Here is a 19,260-nt window from a genome sequence, read left to right on the forward strand (position 1 = left end):
TGCCCAAGGAGGTAGAGTAGCCGTCATGGAGAACGCTCCGCCGTCTGGGCCGGAAAAGAAAGACCCTGAAAGTCCAGGAGTGCAGCAGGCGGCTGCAGGTCAGGATGGTATGCGGGGCGGAGGTCAGCTTGGGGAAAGAAGTCCCCGCTGGCAGCTAGTCTCTGGGGTTCAGCGGGAGGCTGAGGGCGGGAGCTCACAGCCTGTGTTCCTGGGTGTGTGTCGCAGGATCCCTGGTGGAGCTCACCCCAACCCCCGGCGGCCTGGCTTTGGTGAGCCCCTATCACACCCACCGGGTCGGGGACCCCTTAGACCTCGTGGCGCTCGCAGAGCAGGTGCAGAAGGTGAGGAGGCGCGGCTGGGAAAGTGAATAACTGTCTTCCTTTGAGGTTTGCTCTACCTGTTTTGACTTGGACCTTACAGCCACTAAGAGTGGGGTTCTTGTCTGCTTTTTGCAGAGGGTGAAAGTCGACTGTCTTTCTGAGTCGGTTGCCTGACTCAAACTCTAATCTTCTGAGACCAAAGATACCTTCTACTGCAGGTAGAGTGCCCACAATTTCCCTCCGTGGGAAGGTCTGCAAAGCATTTTCAGTACATTATTTCATTTGCGCCTTAGCACATCCCTGTGAGGTAGGCAGTACAGAAGTTCTCTTTGATGCGTGAAGATCATTCTAACCCAAATTTTTCAAGGATGTATAGTTCAATTATTTTAAGCTGCTCCCATAAAATCTTTATCTGTTTACCTGAGAGCTTGAAGAATTTAACATATTCTAGGAAGGGTAGGACTTTTAAGTTTTGCCCTGTATTCTCATTCACTGGATACAGTATTCTCATATTCTCATGCTCAGAGCTTACACATTCATTGGCAAAATAGGTAAAATAAAGAGAAACTACAAAATATTGGGAAAAGCACTGGAAGTTTGGATACATGAGCCTTCTTTCTACATCTTTTTTTTTTTTTTTTTTTTTAACAGTAAGAACAGCCTTAAATGGTTGCAACGAAGAATGGAAGAGAGAGTATAGAACAGCTCTTCTTCCTGCTGGGGTGGCATTCACAGTTGCTCTCCACTCTTTGCACTTTTTTTTTTTAATTAATGCATTATAGTTGTGCATAATGTTGGGATCTGTTGTTACACATTTGTACCATGCACACAATATAACTTCCCTCTTCTTTCCTCTAAATTTATTGGTACTGGGGATTGAACCCAGGGGCATTTTCCAGCCCTTTAAAAAAATTTTTGGGAGGTACTGTGGATTGAAATCAGGGCACTCGACCACTGAGCACACCCTCAGCCCTATTTTGTATTTTATTGAGACAGCGTCTCACTGAGTTGCTTAACACCTCGCTTTTGCTGAGGCAGGCTTTGAACTTTGGGTCCTCATGTCTTAGCCTCCTGAGCTTCTGGGATTACAGGTGTGTGCCACTATGCCTGGCCTTTTTTAAAATTTTGAGACACGTTCTGTTATGTGTTTGGATGTGAGGTGTCCCCCAAAAGCTCATGTGTGAGACAATGCCAGGTTTAGAAGAGAAATGACTGGGTTATGAGAACCTTAACCAAATCGGTGAATTAATCCCCTGACAGAATTAACTGAGCAGTAACTGAAGGTGGGTAGAGTGTGGCTGGAGAAGGTGGGCACTGGTACTGTGCCTTTGGGGTATATATTTTGTATCAGGTAAGTAGAGTCTTTCTGCTTGCCGATCATCATGTGAGCTGCTTCCCTCTGCCACAGTCTTGCACCATGATATTTTTCTTCACATTGAGCCTTGGGGAATGGAGCCTACTCTCTGTGGATTGAGACATCTGGAACTGTGATCCCCCAAATAAACTTTTCCTCAACTACAATTGTTGTGGTCAGTTCTTTTAGTCATAGCAGCAAAAAAGCTGACTAAAACAGAAATTGGTACTGAGAGGTGCTCAGTACAATTATTGTTATTATTGTTATAGTTGTTACTAACCTGACCATGTGGTTCAGAAGCTTTTGGAGCTTTTTGGAATTGGTTGGAGAAATTTTGACATGTTTAGCAGTGCTGGAAATACTTTAGATTGTTTTAAGCGGAGCTTAATGGCCAGTTCTGGTGGAAGCTGGAAAGACCAGAATGCCAGTAGGACTGTGGACAGTGAAGACAGTGAACCCTCACGAGGGTTTAGAGAAGGAGGACTCTATTGGAAATAGGGCTAGAAGCCATTTGTGTTATGTTGTAGCTGAGAAGTTGTCTGCATTTTGCCTGTGTCCTGAGATTCTCTGTGAGGCTGATTTTAAAAGTGATGGACTTTTTAATCTGGCAGAAGAAATTTCTCTGCAGCATAGCATTCAGGCAGTAGCATGGATATTGGTAGTGACTTTTAGCCAAATTTATTGTGATAATCAGGAGCATAAAGCAGAGCAGAAAGATTTGAAAAACTTGGACTTGAAATGTGGACTGAAAACTGGGGCTAAGGAAGTTGCAGTTGTTAAAGACACTACTACCACTAAAGAAATGTTAAAGACTGCCCGGGGACAATAAGAAAGGTGGCTTGAAGTTATTTCAGCATTTGGCAAGATCATATCCATCTCAGGCTCAGGAGGTAAAAGTGAAAATTCTCTTGAGGAGAGACCAGTGGAGCACCCTTCTTGCACAAGGGGGTCTAGGAGTTTTTTTCAACATGCTCAGCTACCTAGATACTCAGAGGTTTCTGTAGTCGGGGTCCCTGGAGGTTTGGCTACTGCTCAAGATGGTAGCAGACCTTGGAATCAACCATGTGGTGCTATTTCTGCAGGAATGCAGGATGCTAGAATTAGGGGGTCATGGAGGCTTCCATCAAGATTTCAAAGGAAGGCCTGGGAGACCAGGCAAAATGCAGCAGGATCAAGTCTCTGTGGGTGACCTCTGAGAGGCCGATGCATGGAGATGTGAGGACCCCCAAGATTTAAGAAATGTGGAGACCCCCAAGATTTAAGAAATGTCAGTACCATGGAATGTCCCCTGAGGAAGGCTACAGGAATTGTACAGGCAAGCCAACAGAAAGGCCTCTTGGGCTGCAACCAACAAGGTCATGAGGCGGAGCTACAGGAGCCCTTTGAACAGAACATCACCATGTCACGTGCCCCAGATGCCAGACTTGTTCGCCCAGCTGGATTTCAGTCTTGCTTTGGTTCCATCCCTTCTTTCTATGCCCCTATTTTTTAGAATAGAAATCTTTACTCTCTGCCCTTCTATATTGGATACTTGTAAACGGCTTTTGACATTTTTAAAATAAATAAATATTTATTTATTTTAGTTATAGGTGGGCAGTATCTTTATTTTTATGTGATGCTGAGGATTGAACCCAGTGCCTCTTGCATGCTAGACAAGCACTCTACCTCTGAGCCACAACCCAGCCCTGCTTTTGATTTTGACAAGAGCTTATAATGTGAAGTTGCCCTATGTCTCAGAGGAGACTATGATCTTGAACTTTGAGATCTTGGAACTGTTGAGACTATGGGAACTCTGGGAAATGGACAAAATGCATTTGCATTGGAGATAGTCATGAGCTTTAGGGGACCAGGGACAGAATATTATGGTTTGGATGTGAAGCTTCCCCCTAAAGCTCATGTATGGGATGATGCAAGAAGGTTTAGAGGAGAAATGATTGTGTTATGAGAGCCTTCTTCCAATCAGTGAATTATTCCCCTGACAGGATTAACTGAGCAGTAACTGAAGGAAAGTAGAGTGTGGCTGGCACTGGTGATGTGCCTTTGGGGTATATATTTTGTATCGGGTAAGTAGAGTTTTTCTGCTTGCCGATCATCATGTGAGCTGCTTCGCTCTGCCACACTCTTTCACAATGATGTTCAACTTCACATTGAGCCCTGAGGAATGGAGCCTGCTCTCTGTGGATTGAGACTTCTGAACTGTGAGCCCCCAAGTAAAATTTTCCTTGACTACAATTGTTTTGGTTGGGTCTTTTAGTCACAGCAACAAAAAAGCTAACTAAAACAAAGTCTCAGTAAGTTTCTTAGGGCCTCTCTTAAGTTGCTGAAGCTGTCTGAACTTGTGATTTGCCTGCCAAGTTGCTGGAATTATAGGCAGTAACCCCCAACCCAGCTTGACACAGAGTCTTACTCCTATTTTGACGTTACTTTCAGGCAAATACTTCTCTGGACCTCAGCTTCTTTATCTGTAAAGTGAAGGATTTGAAGTAGGAGAACTACTAGATCCAGAGGAAAAACCTATTCCGTGAAAAATTAAGTTCCTTCTCATCCCCCTTTTTTTTTTAGTATTTATTTTTTTAGTTGTATTTGGACACAATACCTTTGTTTATTTATTTTTATGTGATGCTGAGGATTGAACCCAGGGTCTCACACATGAGAGGCAAGCGCTCTGCCACTGAGCTACAACCCCAGCCCCCCTTCTCCTCTCTTAGCAAGACTTCCAGTATGCAAAGATTTAGGGAGGATCCTGCTGCTTTAAAGCTTATGATATCCCCTTATCCTTATATACAGTCTCATATTTGTTCTTCTTTCTTTTTTTAAAGAGAGAGAGAGAGAATTTTTTTTTAATATTTATTTTTTAGTTTTCGGTGAACACAACATCTTTGTTTGTATGTGGTGCTGAGGATCGAACCCAGGCTGCACGCATGCCAGGCGAGCGCGCTACCGCTTGAGCCACATCCCCAGCCCATATTTGTTCTTGATTATATGTTTGTTTTGCTCATAAAATTTATTTATTAAATGTTAACAATACTTGAATTATCATTTGATAATATACTCAAATTCCCTAATGTAAACATCTCTACTGTTTTTTTTTTAAGAAAAATTGAAATATTTAGGAAAGCTCTTTTTTTTTAACAGTTTTTAGTTGTAAATGGATCTTTTAATTAATTAATTAATTAATTAATATGCGGTGCTGAGGCCTCACACTTGCCAGGCAAGTGCTCTACACTGAGCTGCAACTCCAGCCTAGGAAAGCTCTTTTATTTAAAACCTTATGCTTTTTCCTTTTTAGAGAGGGAAGCAAAGCACCTTTTATGGATTAGGAGAATATCTTGTATCTATGTAATCAGAGCACTCTTATTGGGAGGTAGACTGCCAAGGGCAAAATCTTGGGCAAACAACCTTTTTATTTATTTATTTATTTTGTGGTGCTGGGGATTGACCCCAGGGCCTTGTGCGTGCAAGGCAAGTACTCTACCAACTAAGCTATATTCCCCAGCCCAGCAAACCACATTTTTATATGTACTAAGTGATTCTTATGTTTACTACAATGATCTGAACCAAAGAAATAAGGAATACAGTTTTTGTCTTTGATCCTATAATCTAGTGAAATATAAAGGATGCCTTATTGTGCTGCCTGAATTTCTTCAATGTAACCAGTCTTTGAGAAGTGAAGAAAAAACACTCTAAAGATAAGCTTTGAATCTAGTTACTGTACTGAAATGTACTTTCTGGCAAGACTGAATTCTGATACCCTACTTAAGATTCAGAAAGCTTGGGAGGTTGGGTATGGAGGACTGAATTTTAGACCCAAACTGATCTATGTTCAAATCCTTCAACCGCCATTTACTAGCCATGAAACTTTTAGTTTGATTCACCTCTATGAGTCTTAATTCCTAAAATGAGAAAGTGGGACTGTCATCTCCATCTTCATAAAGGTGTCACGAGAGTTAAATTCTGATGATATAAAGATCTTTGGAGTGGTTAGGGCCAAAGTTAGTAATTATAGGTACTTTCTCCTTTGTTTCTATTTTAATTATGTTCTTTGATTTATAAGAAACAGATTCACTGCTACCATTTTAAGGAAAAAGAGATTTCTTATAAGACTGTAGAATCTACCTGCTGTAGAATCTACCTTAGCTGTGGAATCTACCTGCTCTATCACTAGCTATATGGCTCCTTTGTCCTGGGAACAAAATGCAAATTCTTTTACCTTGGACCATAGGGCCGTACAAGATCTGTTCTCCATCCTGACCACCATTCAAATGACAGTATTGTTCATTGAATTTGACCTTTTGGCTACACATAGATTCCAATTCCTATAATTCTCACACTTCTTATTACTAAACAAGTTACTTAACTCATTTGTTATCTTTGACCTGCTATGGTCACATAATTATGGCACATCGGTATTTTGAATGCATGTAGTACTAACTTTAATTATTCTTATTTTTATTGTTAGTATTATTTATTGGAGCTATACCATAAAGTAAGGTAGCCACCATCCACATATTTCTGTTGAATTCTTGGATTGTGCAGTTAGTGTGACCAAGGAACCGAATTTTTAATTTAACTTAATTTGAATTTTAAAACCTGATAATTGATTCAGTTATTAGAATTTAAATTTAAATTTGATACAATTTGAATACATGGATCAACTTCATAAATGTAGATTTTATGTGATTTAAACATAGGTCATGTATTTCCAATGAAGATTTAGCATCCAAATTGAGATGTGCTGAGTATAAAATATACACTGCATTTTGAATACTTACTATGAAATGTAAAATAACTCATTAGCAATTCTTTTTAACTTTACACAAATGTTCATAGCAACTTTATTCATTATAGCCCAAAAATGTTACCAGACATCCATCAATTGATTAACAGAAAATAAAATGGTATATGCGTACAATGGAATATTGTTGAGCAATAAAGAAATTTAGTTCTGATAGAAGCTACATGGACAAACTTTGAAAACATACTTAATATAAGAGTGATAATCCTTCTGAGATCACTCTAGTCTGTCCTGGCTTTGAGAGTTATATGGTCTGTTTTAAGCAAGTTCTGTAGCCTTTAGTTGTATTTCTTGGCACATGATGGGCAGTCTTCCGTGTGGATGATAACTTTCTGTCAGGTATACGTGTAATGTAGTGTGTGTGTGTGTGTGTGTGTAAGGATATGTGTGGTACTAGAGGTTTCAAGTATTATACAAGTACTGAGCTACACCTCACTCCATTTTTATGCCACTGGGGTTGAACCCAGGGATGCTCTACCACTGAGCTACATCCCCAGCTCTTTTTAAATTTTTATTTTTTGAGATAGGCTCTCAGTTGCTGAGGCTGGACTTAAACTTGCTTTCCTCCTGCCTCATCCTCCTGAGTAGCTGGAATTTCAGGCATGCATCACCATGCATAGTTAATCTTTGTTTCTTTTTTCTCCAAAGAAGAATATTGCTGTGGTTGCCCAGGCTGACCTTGAACTCCTGGGCTCAAATGATCCTCCTTCCTCAGCATTTTAAGTAGCTGAGTCTATAGGTGTGTACTATGATATCTGCCTTCATAACATAGTCTTTTAAAATACATTTTGATTATCATTTAGAAATGCAACAGTAAGTTAAAATGTAGGGCTGGGATTGTAGGTCAGTGGTACATCGCTTGCCTAGCACATGTGAGGCACTGAGTTTGATCCTCAGCACCACATAAAAATAAATAAATAAAGATATTGTGTCCATCTACAACTAAAAAAGTATATATATTTTAAAAAATTTAAGCTTTCCGGACTAGGCCGAGCTGTAGGCGCCATCATGGGAATCAACATACGCCACAACAAGGACCGAAAGGTTCAGCGCAAGGAGCCCAAGAGCCAGGACATCTACCTAGGGCTGTTGGGCAAGTTGTACAGGTTTCTGGCTAGACGAACCAATTCTACCTTCAACCAAATGGTACTGAAGAGGTTGTTCATGAGTCGCACCAATAGGCTACCTGACTCCCTCTCTTGGATGATCCGGAAGATGAAGCTTCCTGGCCGAGAAAACAAAATAGCTGTGGTGGTGGGGACCATGACGATGATGTTCGTGTTCAGGAGGTGCCCAAACTGAAAGTGTGCGCACTGCGCGTGAGCAGCCGAGCCCACAGCCGCATCCTCAAGGCTGGGGGAAAGATGCTCACCTTTGATCAACTGGCCCTGGACTCCCCCAAGGTCCGTGGCACAGTCCTGCTCTTTGGTCCTCGCAAGGGCCGAGAGATGTACCGGCATTTTGGCAAGGCTCCTGGGATCCCACACAGCCACACCAAACCCTACGTCCACTCCAAGGGCAGGAAATTCGAGCACGCCAGAGGCCGGAGGGCCAGCCGTGGCTACAAAAACTAATCCCGGTTTTACTGTTAACAAAGAGGCTTTGAATTTGGGGGAAAAAAAATTTAAGTAGGTATGATGTAATTCAACTGAGGTAAAGTGTCAGATTAACAGATCTTATCTACATTAGCAGGAAATAAGAACCATATCACAAGTGTTTTGATTTTCATTGTTAAGACCCATTACTGATTTAGAAGTATTTAAACATGAGAAACCAAATAGGAATCCTAAGAAATTCTTGATTAGCCAGGCAGAAAGCAAGGAGAAAAATATATTAGGTGGAGGGGAGGCATATTCAATATATTTGGTAGCAAGAGGGTAGGACATATTGGAGGGCCAAAGAAATCAGAATGTGGCTAGAGTTCACAGTGAAAGCAATGGAAACTGACAAGAAGGAGCACTTAATTCTGGTGTGGAGTCTTGTCAGGGTGGCAGTGCCATTTGAGCTGGGCCTTGGGATGGATAGGAATTTATGTGGCAATAATGAGAATGGGAAGTACTTTAGGTGTAAGTAAAGATGCTGACATAACTCTTTTCTCTGGGATCTATATAAGAACATCATAAGTCATATTCTTTCTTACCCTGCAGTTTGGTTTTCTCCCACCTACAGGCTGATGAATTTATTCGAGCAAATGCCACCAACAAATTGACAGTCATAGCTGAGCAGATCCAGTATTTGCAAGAACAAGCCAGGAAGGTAAGGAAAGACTTTAGGCTGGCTGGCCGCTGGCCTGTCTGCCTCTCTCCTCCCTCCCTCCCTCTCTTCCTTCCTATACTGGGGTTGAAACTGGGGTACTCTACATTTGAGCCACATCCCAACCCTATTCATTTTTTATTTTGAGATAGGGTCTCCCTAAATTGCTGAGGCTGGCCTTGAACTTGCAATCCTCCTGCCTTAGCCTCCTGAACAGCTGGGATTACAAGTGTGCATGACTGTGCCCAACTTCATTTTTATTATTTAGTTCATAAGATCGACTGTAGTTGCTTATTTGTCTTTGGTACCTTCTAAGAGATGTAGAGGTTTTGAGTAAGATAGAAGGAATAAACCTGAGAGGTTATATTATTCTGTTTAGTGTTACTGTGATGAAATACTTAAGGCAGGTTAACTTTATTAACAAAACAAGATTTATTTAGCTCACAGTTTTGGAAGTTCAGGGACAGGTGCTGGCTTGTTCAGCTCTGGGGGGGGGGGTCCTTCTTGGCTATATCTAGTCATGGCAGCAGTGTGTGTGTGTGTGTGAGAAGAAATCTCATCACCCAAAAGGTAAGCAGAGAGATTTTCAAAGCTCAGGCTTTCACAGCAACACGTTCTCACTCTCTGAAGAACTCCCTGCAGGAAAACAGTATTCTCTTCTCAGAGCAGCATCCCCAGGAACCCGAGGACCTCCCACTGGGTCCCACATCTTCCATTAGCACTCATATCACCACACTAGTGACCAAACTCCCAGGACGTGGACCTTTGGGAGACAAATGGCAGCTAAACCATAGCAGAAATTGAGAATAAGATTTATTTATTTATTTTTTAAACCAGGGGAGAATTCAGTGAGGTAAAGCCTTTCAAAGGAAAAAAAAAAAATGTATTCTTTTACAAAAGAAATGTACTGGGCTGGGGTTGTAGCTCAGTGGTAGGGCACTTGCCTCCCACCTGTGAGGCCCTGGGTTTGATCCTTAGCACCACATAAAAATATACGAACAAAAATTAAGATATTAAAAAAAAAATAGTAAGAAAGAAAGAAATGTACTTACCACAGAAAAAGAGGAAAGAAACTTAAGAACCACCCAAACCCATTAATGCTCAACACTTTGAAATATAATTCTAAAGACATTTTCTTCAGCCTAGTAGCAAAATTTAATCTTTATTTCTTTAGAATTATCTGGATGCCAGTAGTGATTTATTGTTGTGGGGAAGCAAGATGCCAAGTGTTGCAGTTTTCACATTTTGATTGCAATGAAGCCTGAGCATGAGTGCCTATTACCTCTGATCCTCATCTGTTGCGCCTCTGTGGTTCACAGGTACTGGCAGATGCTCACAGAGATGCCGACTTGCACCGTGCAGCTTGTAATATGGTGAAAAAACCTGGCAACATTTACTATCTTTATAAACGGGAGAGCGGTCAGCAATACTTTTCCATTATTTCTCCACAGGTAGGAACATTTACTCTTCATCCCCAAACCTACTCCAACCTTTGAGAAATTCTTGGCATGTGTGTATGAAAGTAAATAGACATAGACTGGTAAATTTTTGCCTAGAAAATTGGGGGTGGTGTGATCCCAGGCATAACTCTAATAAAACGTGTGTTTGCTTTAAATTACTTCATTTATTATCTCTGTTATGGGAATATCTGATATATAATGTAACTGCTTTTCAAGTATGGTCTGGCTAGTCTGAAGTGAAAAGCCAAAATAGAAATTTGTGGATAACTAGGAAAAGAACTCAGTTTACTTACATCCTGCTCTGATCAGAACCCACTCCTTTGCCTTTTCTAGGAATGGGGGACTAGTTGTCCTCATGACTTTCTTGGTGCCTACAAGCTTCAGCATGACTTGTCCTGGACTCCATATGAGGACATTGAGAAGCAAGATGCTAAAATCAGCCTAATGGACAAGCTGCTGAACCAGCCAGTGGCCCTGCCCTCCTGCACTGAATCCACCTTCCAGAGACTGACTAATTGAGCGTAGACTCTGGCCAGCAGCTCTCACAACAAGGGCCTGTTGCCTCCTTGTGGCCCCTGTTCTCTGCATTGATGGGGCAGGGTCATGGGATCTGAGGACTTGTAGGTGAATCAGGAACTTCTTGGAAGGAGACCCTATGTGAATGTAATTGCTTTTGTTTTTATTGCTTTTAATTGGGTTGGTAAGGAATCACAATACTCTCTTTTGGGATCTCCTTGGAGCAACAGATGCCCAGTTGGAGGTCACTCTCAGTTCCTTGATACTTTGGCCTCTGCAAGATGGCAGCTTTCTTCATCAAAGCAGAAAGGGTAAGAGTCTACTAGCAGGACAGGAATTAATCTCACACAGTCTATTCATAGAAGTGACGTCACCTTTGTTGTATTCTCTTGGTTAGAAACAAGTCTGCAGGCCAGCCCACACTCAAGGGAGGGAATTACACACAGGCATGAATACCAGAAGGCAGGGATCACTGCATCGTTGAATAGACTTAAAATTTGTTTGCCGTGGTGCTCAGTTGAGAGGAAAAAAGAAAAGTCAATTCTGGCTAAAAGAGGCGATATTACAAAGTAGTTGAGTGCAATGATGTTAAAGTCACAGATCTGGACTTGACTCTTCACTCTGACAAAATAACTTATAGCTGGCATTCCTGCTTCCCCTCTGTCCCCTCTCCAGTCCATTCTGCATATAGTTAGGTCGATCCTTTGAAAATGCAAATCACTCTTACCATTGACTTTTCCAACCACTGGAACTGGAGAGGAGTTATTCAGAAGAGAGAAATACAGTTACCATGCTGATGCACTCCCTGCACTGACCTTTAGGTAGTGCCATTCCTTTCCTGTTTAAGCCAATGATCAGGCTTAGGGAAGGCTAGTGGTAATGTCAGAATCGTGGACTAGGACTCAGTGATGATGTACAGTAGCTATTTTTCATTCAACCATCCAGCTGTCTACCCAGTAATTCTGTAAGTATTAACACCTTCTGGGGTCCAGGTTCTAGAGAATAATACAGCTGAAAAAGGGCCCTATTTCACAGGAGTGCGCAGTCTAGTGGGTGAGGAGCAAGCCAGTGACTACAGCGTGCTATAAGAAGTGCTGTGCTAAAGGTATGCACTGGATATTCTAGAACATAAGCTTGGGAGAATTTGGGAAGACTCTTTGGAGGAGCTGATTCCTGGGTGTTGAAAAATAACTGGGGGCTCCAATTATCTTCTCTATGGGAAGTGTGTCTTTTAGGGGTTAGGGTAGGGTTCATTTTTGGATGAAGTTTATTTGTAAATGAAGGAAAGGACATCCTTTTACAGACCACATCAACCAGAATAATCATGGGCACCAGGATGGGTGCAGGGGGATATATCCTGCCTAGAAGATTCTTATTTCTGACAGCTGGGGGATAGATGAAAAGTGGGAACAAAAGCAATTCCAAACAAAAAGTAACATGTGAAGGTGTTGATAAGAAGCAGCATGGCATTTGGGGAATTGGATCCAGTCTAAAGTGAAGAATATGAGGCTTGTTGAACCAATGCAGACTCATGGAGGTAGTGGTGGTGAGTGGGCCCTGGTCACTCAAGCTGAGAGGTTGACTTTAGAGCTTTCACTGCTGTAGCACTGCTGGTGGCCTCTGCTTTCAGAATTCCTGTTAAGAATGTGGGTGAGAGCTTAGAGCATTGGTGCACGCCTGTACCCCAGTCACTTGTGAGGTTGAGGTAGGAGGAACTTAAATTGAAGGCCAGTCTCATCAGTTTAGTGAGGCCCTAAGCAACTTAGTGGAACCCTATCTCAAAAAGGCAATCATGGTACCCCCCTCAAAAAAAAAAAAAAAAAAAAAAAGGAAAATGAAGAATATGAGCCAGGGCTATGGGAGAAGAACTAAGGTAATGATGTAAAGATTAGGGAGTTGGTAGTGTTGGCTTTCTAGAAGCCTCATTTTGGCTGTGGAAGCTGGATGGGGGAAAACCATTAGGAGCTTCTGTCCCTAGTCCAGGCAGGAGATGATGGGGTTGTAAACTAAGTTTGTGGTGGAATGAGAGGTACCATATTTCCTCAGTGGTAAGATAACACTTCTTCCCCGACATTTTAGTGTCTGAAACCTGGATGCTTCTAAAAGTCAATGGCATGTCACAGTTAATGTGACATTTTTTCCTTTCTTCAAGCTACATGAAATAATGATGTGTCTTATAAGGGATGGTGTCTTAGATGAAGCAAGACATTTTGAAAGTAAAATAAATTGCCATTTTATTGACAATAAAATGGGGGTGGTGAGTGAGAGGGAGAAACTTGGATAATGCTTGAATTTCTGGCTTAAGTATCTCCGTGGATCCACAACAAAATATGGAAGAGGAAGACATTCCTGATATTTTCCAGGATAATTAGTGATCTATATTTGCTGCAATAATCCACCTTGCTGGCCCTGCTCAGGCTCACTGGGTTTAATAACTGATGGGTCTAGAAGGAGGGCTTTTCCTTCTAAAGTTGTCGCTCCAGTCAGTTCATGAACACTGAGAGTATTAGTGTTGTAGATCACAAAGGTGGTGAAATCCTGTGTAGTGAGCAGGTATACCATTATCTCACTGAATTTTTATATAAACCCACCACCTATTAAGTGTATATTTCTATTTTGTAGAGTGAGCATCTGCTCAGATTCACAAAATGGCCCGTGGTTATAGAGATTACAAAGTGGTAAGTTTGATTCAAATATTCCTATTTGATTCCAGTCTGACCATAACCTTAATCATGTTTTGGTTGATTAAGATAGTCCTAAAGGATGTCATTGTAGAGCTAAAAAGAAGCTACATTATAAAAGTGATATAGTAAGATGTATATATGAGATACTATGAGAATAGTCCATTTAGTGTTTAGTGATTGCATGGACAAGAGGATACAGAAAACAGAGAAGTAACTTCTCTAAGGACACACAACTCCAGAAGCAATTGAGCCCATGTCTATGGCATCAAAACCTGTATGCAAAAAATAGGGCTTAGCTGGACACAGTGAGGAACACTTGTAATCCCAGCAACTTGGGAGGTTGAGGCAGGAGGATTTGCAAGTTCAAAACCAGTCTCAGCAACTTAGATCCCATATTAAAATAAAAAGTAAAAAGGGCTGGGGATGTGACTTGGTGTTTAAGCACCCTGAGGTTCAATCCTGGAGACTGGAAGGAAGGCATTTCTAAGTGCCTAGACGAATTAGACTTCTGTAATTTAGGCAGATTTGATTCAGTGAATCATTCCTTACTTGAAAGCCTTTTTTCTTTGTTTTGATTTGAAATATTATATTCTGCTTTTCTACTACTTCACTGACTGTACCTTTTCTGTGTCTTGATCCTCCTCTTCATGATACCTATACATGGAGGCCAAGTCCTAGGTACTCCCTTTTTCTCCCTACTGGGTGATCTAATCCATTCTTTAGGCTTTAAATACCATACCTGAGCTATTGACTCATGTGCATGTCTCCAGTTCTGATCTGTCCTCAAGTCCACATGCACTTGCTTGTCTAGCAGTCGTACTTGACATCTCCTACTTGGCTCATACTCATAAATTTAATATGTTCACAACTAAACTCTGAGTTTACCCCTAAAACCTGTTTCACTCCCAGTCCTCTTTTTCCATCAGCACCTGTCTCATAGTTACTGAGGCCTAAAACTAAGTCAGCCATGATTCCAGATGTTCTCCCCACATCAGTCAGCAAGGCTCAGCTCTGCCTTCAAAGTACATCCCAAGTTTGACTGTTTCTCATCACCTCCATCCTTCTCTTTTGGTCCAGATCACCAACATCTCTAGCTTGGACTAATTCAGTAGCCTGCTAGCTTATCTTCCTGCATTCATTCCCACCCCCTTCTGTGTCTACAGAGACTTCCAGCATCACCTTTTAGCACTATAAATCAGATCACTTACCTACATTTTAAAACATGCCAAGAATTTTCACTACACTTGGAATAAAATCCAGACTTCTTGCCAAAGTTCCACATGATGTCTCAGAACTCACCATGTTCCTTCGATGCCACCTTGCTTTCTTCTCACACACCAAGCTGTGCCTTCGTGAGGACCTTTGCCTTTGCTGTTCCATCTGCTTGGAATGTGATCTTTATATGGTTTGTGTCTTCTGCTCACTTAGGTCTCTGCTCAGATATCACTTCCGTGATTGCCCTATCAGAAATACCCACTCTTATACCACAATGCTGACCCTGCTTTGTTTTCTGTAGCACTTACCATGACCAGAAATGATTTATTTCTCACCTCTCTTCTATACTTGAGTTATATATATGTTCTAGAAGAGAAACTGTGTCTTGTGTAACTGTTGTATCTCTAGCACATAAAATAGTGCCTGGTGAATAGTAAGAATTCTCATAATGAACTGATGAGCAGATGGACATATGTAGCTCTGCATTTATATCTTGCAAAGGATCTAAATTGGTACAGCTCATGGAAATAGAGTGTGAGTTACAAGTGTAATTTAAGATTTTTCCAGTAATTAAAAAAAGTGAAAAGAAACAGGTGATTAGCTTTAGCAATATATTTTTCTAACCCAGACTCTCCAAACTATTACCATTTCAACAATTAATACTAAAAAAAAAAAAAAAAAAAAAAAGGCAACTGGAAACTTATTGCATGGGGAGGAGGATCTTTCTCAGCTACCCCTGCTTCCTTTCCCCTCCAAGGAAGCTGTAGCTCAGAAATGTGTGATTATATTCTTAGAATAAGGATAATTATGATGGTGAATTTTACTAAATTTTACTCCATGCTAATCACTTCATATAATCTCATTTAATTCTCACAATTGCATTTTACAGATGAGGAAACATGTTCAGAAAAGCAGTGTAACTTGTTCCAACATACACATCTGGTGTTACAGCTGGAATTGTAAACTTGGTTGAAAGTTAGTTTCATCTGAACATTATGCTACAGTATCCCTTTAGTGGTCCACACTGGAGAAATGGAGGGCCAGTTGAAGATCCAGTGAGATGAAGATAATGTTTTTACAGCATCTAGCACAGTACTGGCTGCTACGTATCCCCTGGGACACTCCAGTTCCTCTACCCCTCTTTCCCTTGCTGGCTGTCACTTGACCTAATTCCCCCTCCTCTGTACATATTCTGCTGTGGAGCCCTAGGAGCTCTTGGTGCAGTTTAGCCTTCAGGTAGGCTTGCACGTATGGGGCAGGGCAGCGCTGGGGCCCTACCTTAGGACTGGTGTCTGAAACCTACCATCCAACTACCAAATGCAAGACTCCTGGGAGGTTCTTACCTCCTTCCTTTCTAACCTCCCGCACCTGGCTGGGATCCCCCCCACACACACACACACTGACAACTTCCATTCCTTTTTGTGGCTCTGGTCTTCCTGTTTCATATGTAGTATTACAGATCCACAGTGGCTGTCAGAATAACCTTTTTCAAACAACCCGAACCAGATCATGTCCCTACTTAAAAACACTGTCATCAGGATTGAGTCCGAATTCCTCAGCTTGCTCCCTGTCTGACAAGTATTACTATGCGCCTAAGCCTTCTTTACAGGCACAAAGAGTAGTAGCAAACCAAGCATAAATAAAAGGCCTGCCCACATGGAGCTGATATTCGAGGGGCAGACCCCAGCATTCCTTTCCAGCTTTATATGGTCCAACTAACTTCCAGCCTCTCTCCCACTGCAGCGTTGGCTTTGCACAGAATAAATGCCCCCTGTAACTAACCCGCAAAGTCCCCGAGACTGGCCTAGATGGAGAGAACAGTTCCCGCCCCTGACACTCCTCATGGGCCCTGCTGCCCCACTGAAAGACCTAGGGTGCCCCGGGAAATTGAGGCCCCCATTGCCTCTGGCCCGCAGCCCCTCCCTTACCCTTGGGATTGTGAGCTAAGAGCCAGGAGTAAAAGGCTTGGTCCGCGGCGCGGTGCCCGCCTGGGCTGGTCCCCTCCTCTGCACAGGCAGAGGGGAAGGAGTGCCTATCCCCAGCCCCATCGAGGAATGCCTCATCCCCAGGTGAACGTTCGAGTGGAGCTGTAGGTAGGGGTTACTGAGGGGACGCCCGTCAGATCCATGCGATTTCCTGCCCGGTCCTAGCGTCCAGGCTGCCCTGGGCAGGCCTCGAGACAGCCGGGCGAGGCGGGAAGCAGAGGGTTCTGGTCCCCAAGGTGCGGGGTCGGAGTTGGGGGCCCATTGCTGGCCTCCAGGGAAGGGGTGGGGTAAGCGCCGGGGAGGCGTGGGGCGTCCCTGCCAGAAAGCATGCTCGCTCTTGGCGAAGCCCCAGCCGCCACTCGTTCCTGTTTCTAGAAACTTCAAGAGTCATACTCGCTTTCCCTTCCGTGGCAGCGCCCTACCTTTCTCCTTGCTCACATCCCTCTGCCACTCATCAGGTTAATTGCAGTTTTCCTTTTCCCAATTTGTTCCCACCCCACAAACCACCCTTCACTCCCCGCCAGTATCTGACCAAAATATAGTTCCCTTCCTGAATATCGCACCGCCTGCCCATAGGCTGCAATTGTCACAATCTGTGGCCTCCCAGCCAACTTTTCCTCCAGTTACCAGTCCTCTTGAGGACCTGCCTCGTCGCTATGCTTTTGCATCTCCAATTCCCTTGGCCAGGTGTCCCCTACCCCACGTGATTAATCCTTAGATACCCTGGTAACACACTGGTGAATCCTTGCAGGTCCCCACCCCAGTCCCAGTCTCTTTTTCCCTATTGCACCCACAGCAGCTGGGACTTGCCCTTGTCCTATGTGACACTTGTCCCTACATACAGTTGCCTCCCCTACCTACAAGACCCTAGCTTCTTGAGAGTGTTGGCTGGGTCTTGTTCTCTCTGTCCCCCAAACACATAGTACCTGACACAGTAGTCATCAGAAAAAAAGGAAAGAAAAAAGAAGAAAGAAAAGTGAACAAATGGAAGATTTGGGTGGCTGCTGGATGTAACGAAGGAGCAAGGGTATTGGTAATTCAGTTGAGACGCCTTCTTGGAGGCCACAATGACAAGGGTTAGATGTCAGGCAGAAAAGATTTAGTGCAGTGAGAAGACCTCAGGAAGACCAGAGTGTTGAAGTATATTAATATAACAGACTTTGAACACCTTCTATTGTCAGGCCTCATGTTGGGCACCGGGGACTTCGGTCTGCACTCAGATTGCATCCTTTGTAGCAAAGAAGAAAGAAAAGGTAGGCAATGCCAATACAGAGTACCAAGTGTCACATGGTGAGCACAAGATGTGACCTTACAGAGGAGCACTTGTAGCCTCTGGGATGGGAAGGAAGGGTGTCAGAAGGTCTTTCCAAATAAGAACACAATCCAACCTAAGACCCAAGGGAGGTCCTGAAAAGTGGGTAAGGGGTGCTGGAGTGGGAGAGCTGAGCAGGGCTGGTATGCCACAGGAAGAAGTCATACTTATCCTGGGGGCATGCAAGAAGCTGGGGTGTGACCAGATGCTCTTGTAGGCCAGGACTACATTAAAACCTCAGCTCTGACCCCTTGTCTTGAGAAGCTTCCTTTCCCTGGTGGCAGGTTGGGTCCCGTCTGTGCTCCCTAAGTAGACTGATCATGTTTCTTTTTCAGAGCAGGGGTTGGCTGTTCCTTGGGAGATGAGGCCAGGTCTTAATCTTCTCTGTGTCCCAAGTGCAGGCACCATATCTTGCTCATGAATACATGTTTGCTGAATGAATGGATTATTCCTCATTTCAGTGGATTTTAATAGCCCTTACCCTCAAGGTCACATCCTTTCACATCTGGGACCTTTTCTTTATGCTGCAAATGACATTTCATTTGGGAAGAGGAGACTCAATTCTAGTCCTGGCTTCACCATTTACTGCAAGTCACCTACCTAATTCTGAAACCTCAGTTTCCCCATCTGTAAGATGAGGTACCCATATGAATGGAGTCTGTAAGTCTCCACAGACATGCATGAGTCTCATTCCTCTGAGCAAGCTTTAAGTTCCTTGATGGCAGGGACCAGGGTTCTCCCATCCCATAGCCCAGGCTGAGCATATTATCAATACAATGTTTAGTCTTCTTGGTTGGTAGATAGCAAAACACAGAGGAAAGGACACTTAAGGTGAAGTTGTCAGTCTGAAGTGACCTTGAGCTAAGTCTTCCCCTCTTTGTTTTCTTTGCCTTCCTTGGAAAGTAGGGATAATAATCCTTGCCTGACAGAGCTCACAGGACCAATGGAAATCCTGGGTGTGACAGTGCTTTGTGAACAGAGTAGATAATGAAAGAAATAGTACAGCACATGATTAATCATTGATTAGAAATTAAACAACCATAAAGTAGATGAGACAAGGCCTGATCATCAGAAGATGGACTCAGGGTACCTGCTGACTGGTTTTAAGAGGCAGAGATGCTGGGATGCTGTTCTTCTAGAAGATAGAGGGTTAGGCTGACAGGTGTCTGGCTCAGCAGCAGAGGTATCTCATCTTGCTGGGGTCAGCCCTGAAACCCAGGAGAGAGAGCTGTAGTAGGTTCATGGAGAGGGATTATGCAGCCAGTCCTTTGCTCCTTTCTCTTCCAGCTTTCCCAGGCTTGCATTGTTTCCCATCTTCAGCTTCAAGGGACCCTGGCATGAGAAGGTCTTATTAGTCCCAAAGGCT

General features: G+C 43.0%; 1 protein-coding gene and 1 pseudogene across 1 annotated transcript; both read left to right on the plus strand.

Moving 5' to 3' along the window:
- Positions 1-16: 16 nt before the first annotated feature.
- Positions 17-15,180, plus strand: C11H1orf50 (chromosome 11 C1orf50 homolog). Its single transcript, XM_026410405.2, has 5 exons — positions 17-98; positions 226-341; positions 8,639-8,725; positions 10,042-10,173; positions 10,516-15,180. Exons 1-5 carry the CDS (start codon positions 26-28, stop codon positions 10,699-10,701), a joined length of 594 nt encoding a protein of 197 aa, XP_026266190.1. The 5' UTR covers positions 17-25; the 3' UTR covers positions 10,702-15,180.
- Positions 7,478-8,043, plus strand: LOC113197885 (large ribosomal subunit protein eL18 pseudogene; annotated as a pseudogene).
- Positions 15,181-19,260: the final 4,080 nt, after the last annotated feature.

The sequence above is a fragment of the Urocitellus parryii genome, chromosome 11 (genome assembly GCF_045843805.1).
Source record: "Urocitellus parryii isolate mUroPar1 chromosome 11, mUroPar1.hap1, whole genome shotgun sequence".
Taxonomy (NCBI): Eukaryota; Metazoa; Chordata; class Mammalia; order Rodentia; family Sciuridae; genus Urocitellus; species Urocitellus parryii.

Bases quoted from the DNA above. Each gene is read 5' to 3' on its own strand.
- C11H1orf50 (XM_026410405.2), top strand. From the start codon at position 26: ATGGAGAACGCTCCGCCGTCTGGGCCGGAAAAGAAAGACCCTGAAAGT. The intron at 8,726-10,041 runs GTAAGGAAAGAC...TGTGGTTCACAG, and splicing joins TGCAAGAACAAGCCAGGAAG to GTACTGGCAGATGCTCACAG. The intron at 10,174-10,515 runs GTAGGAACATTT...TGCCTTTTCTAG, and splicing joins TTTCCATTATTTCTCCACAG to GAATGGGGGACTAGTTGTCC.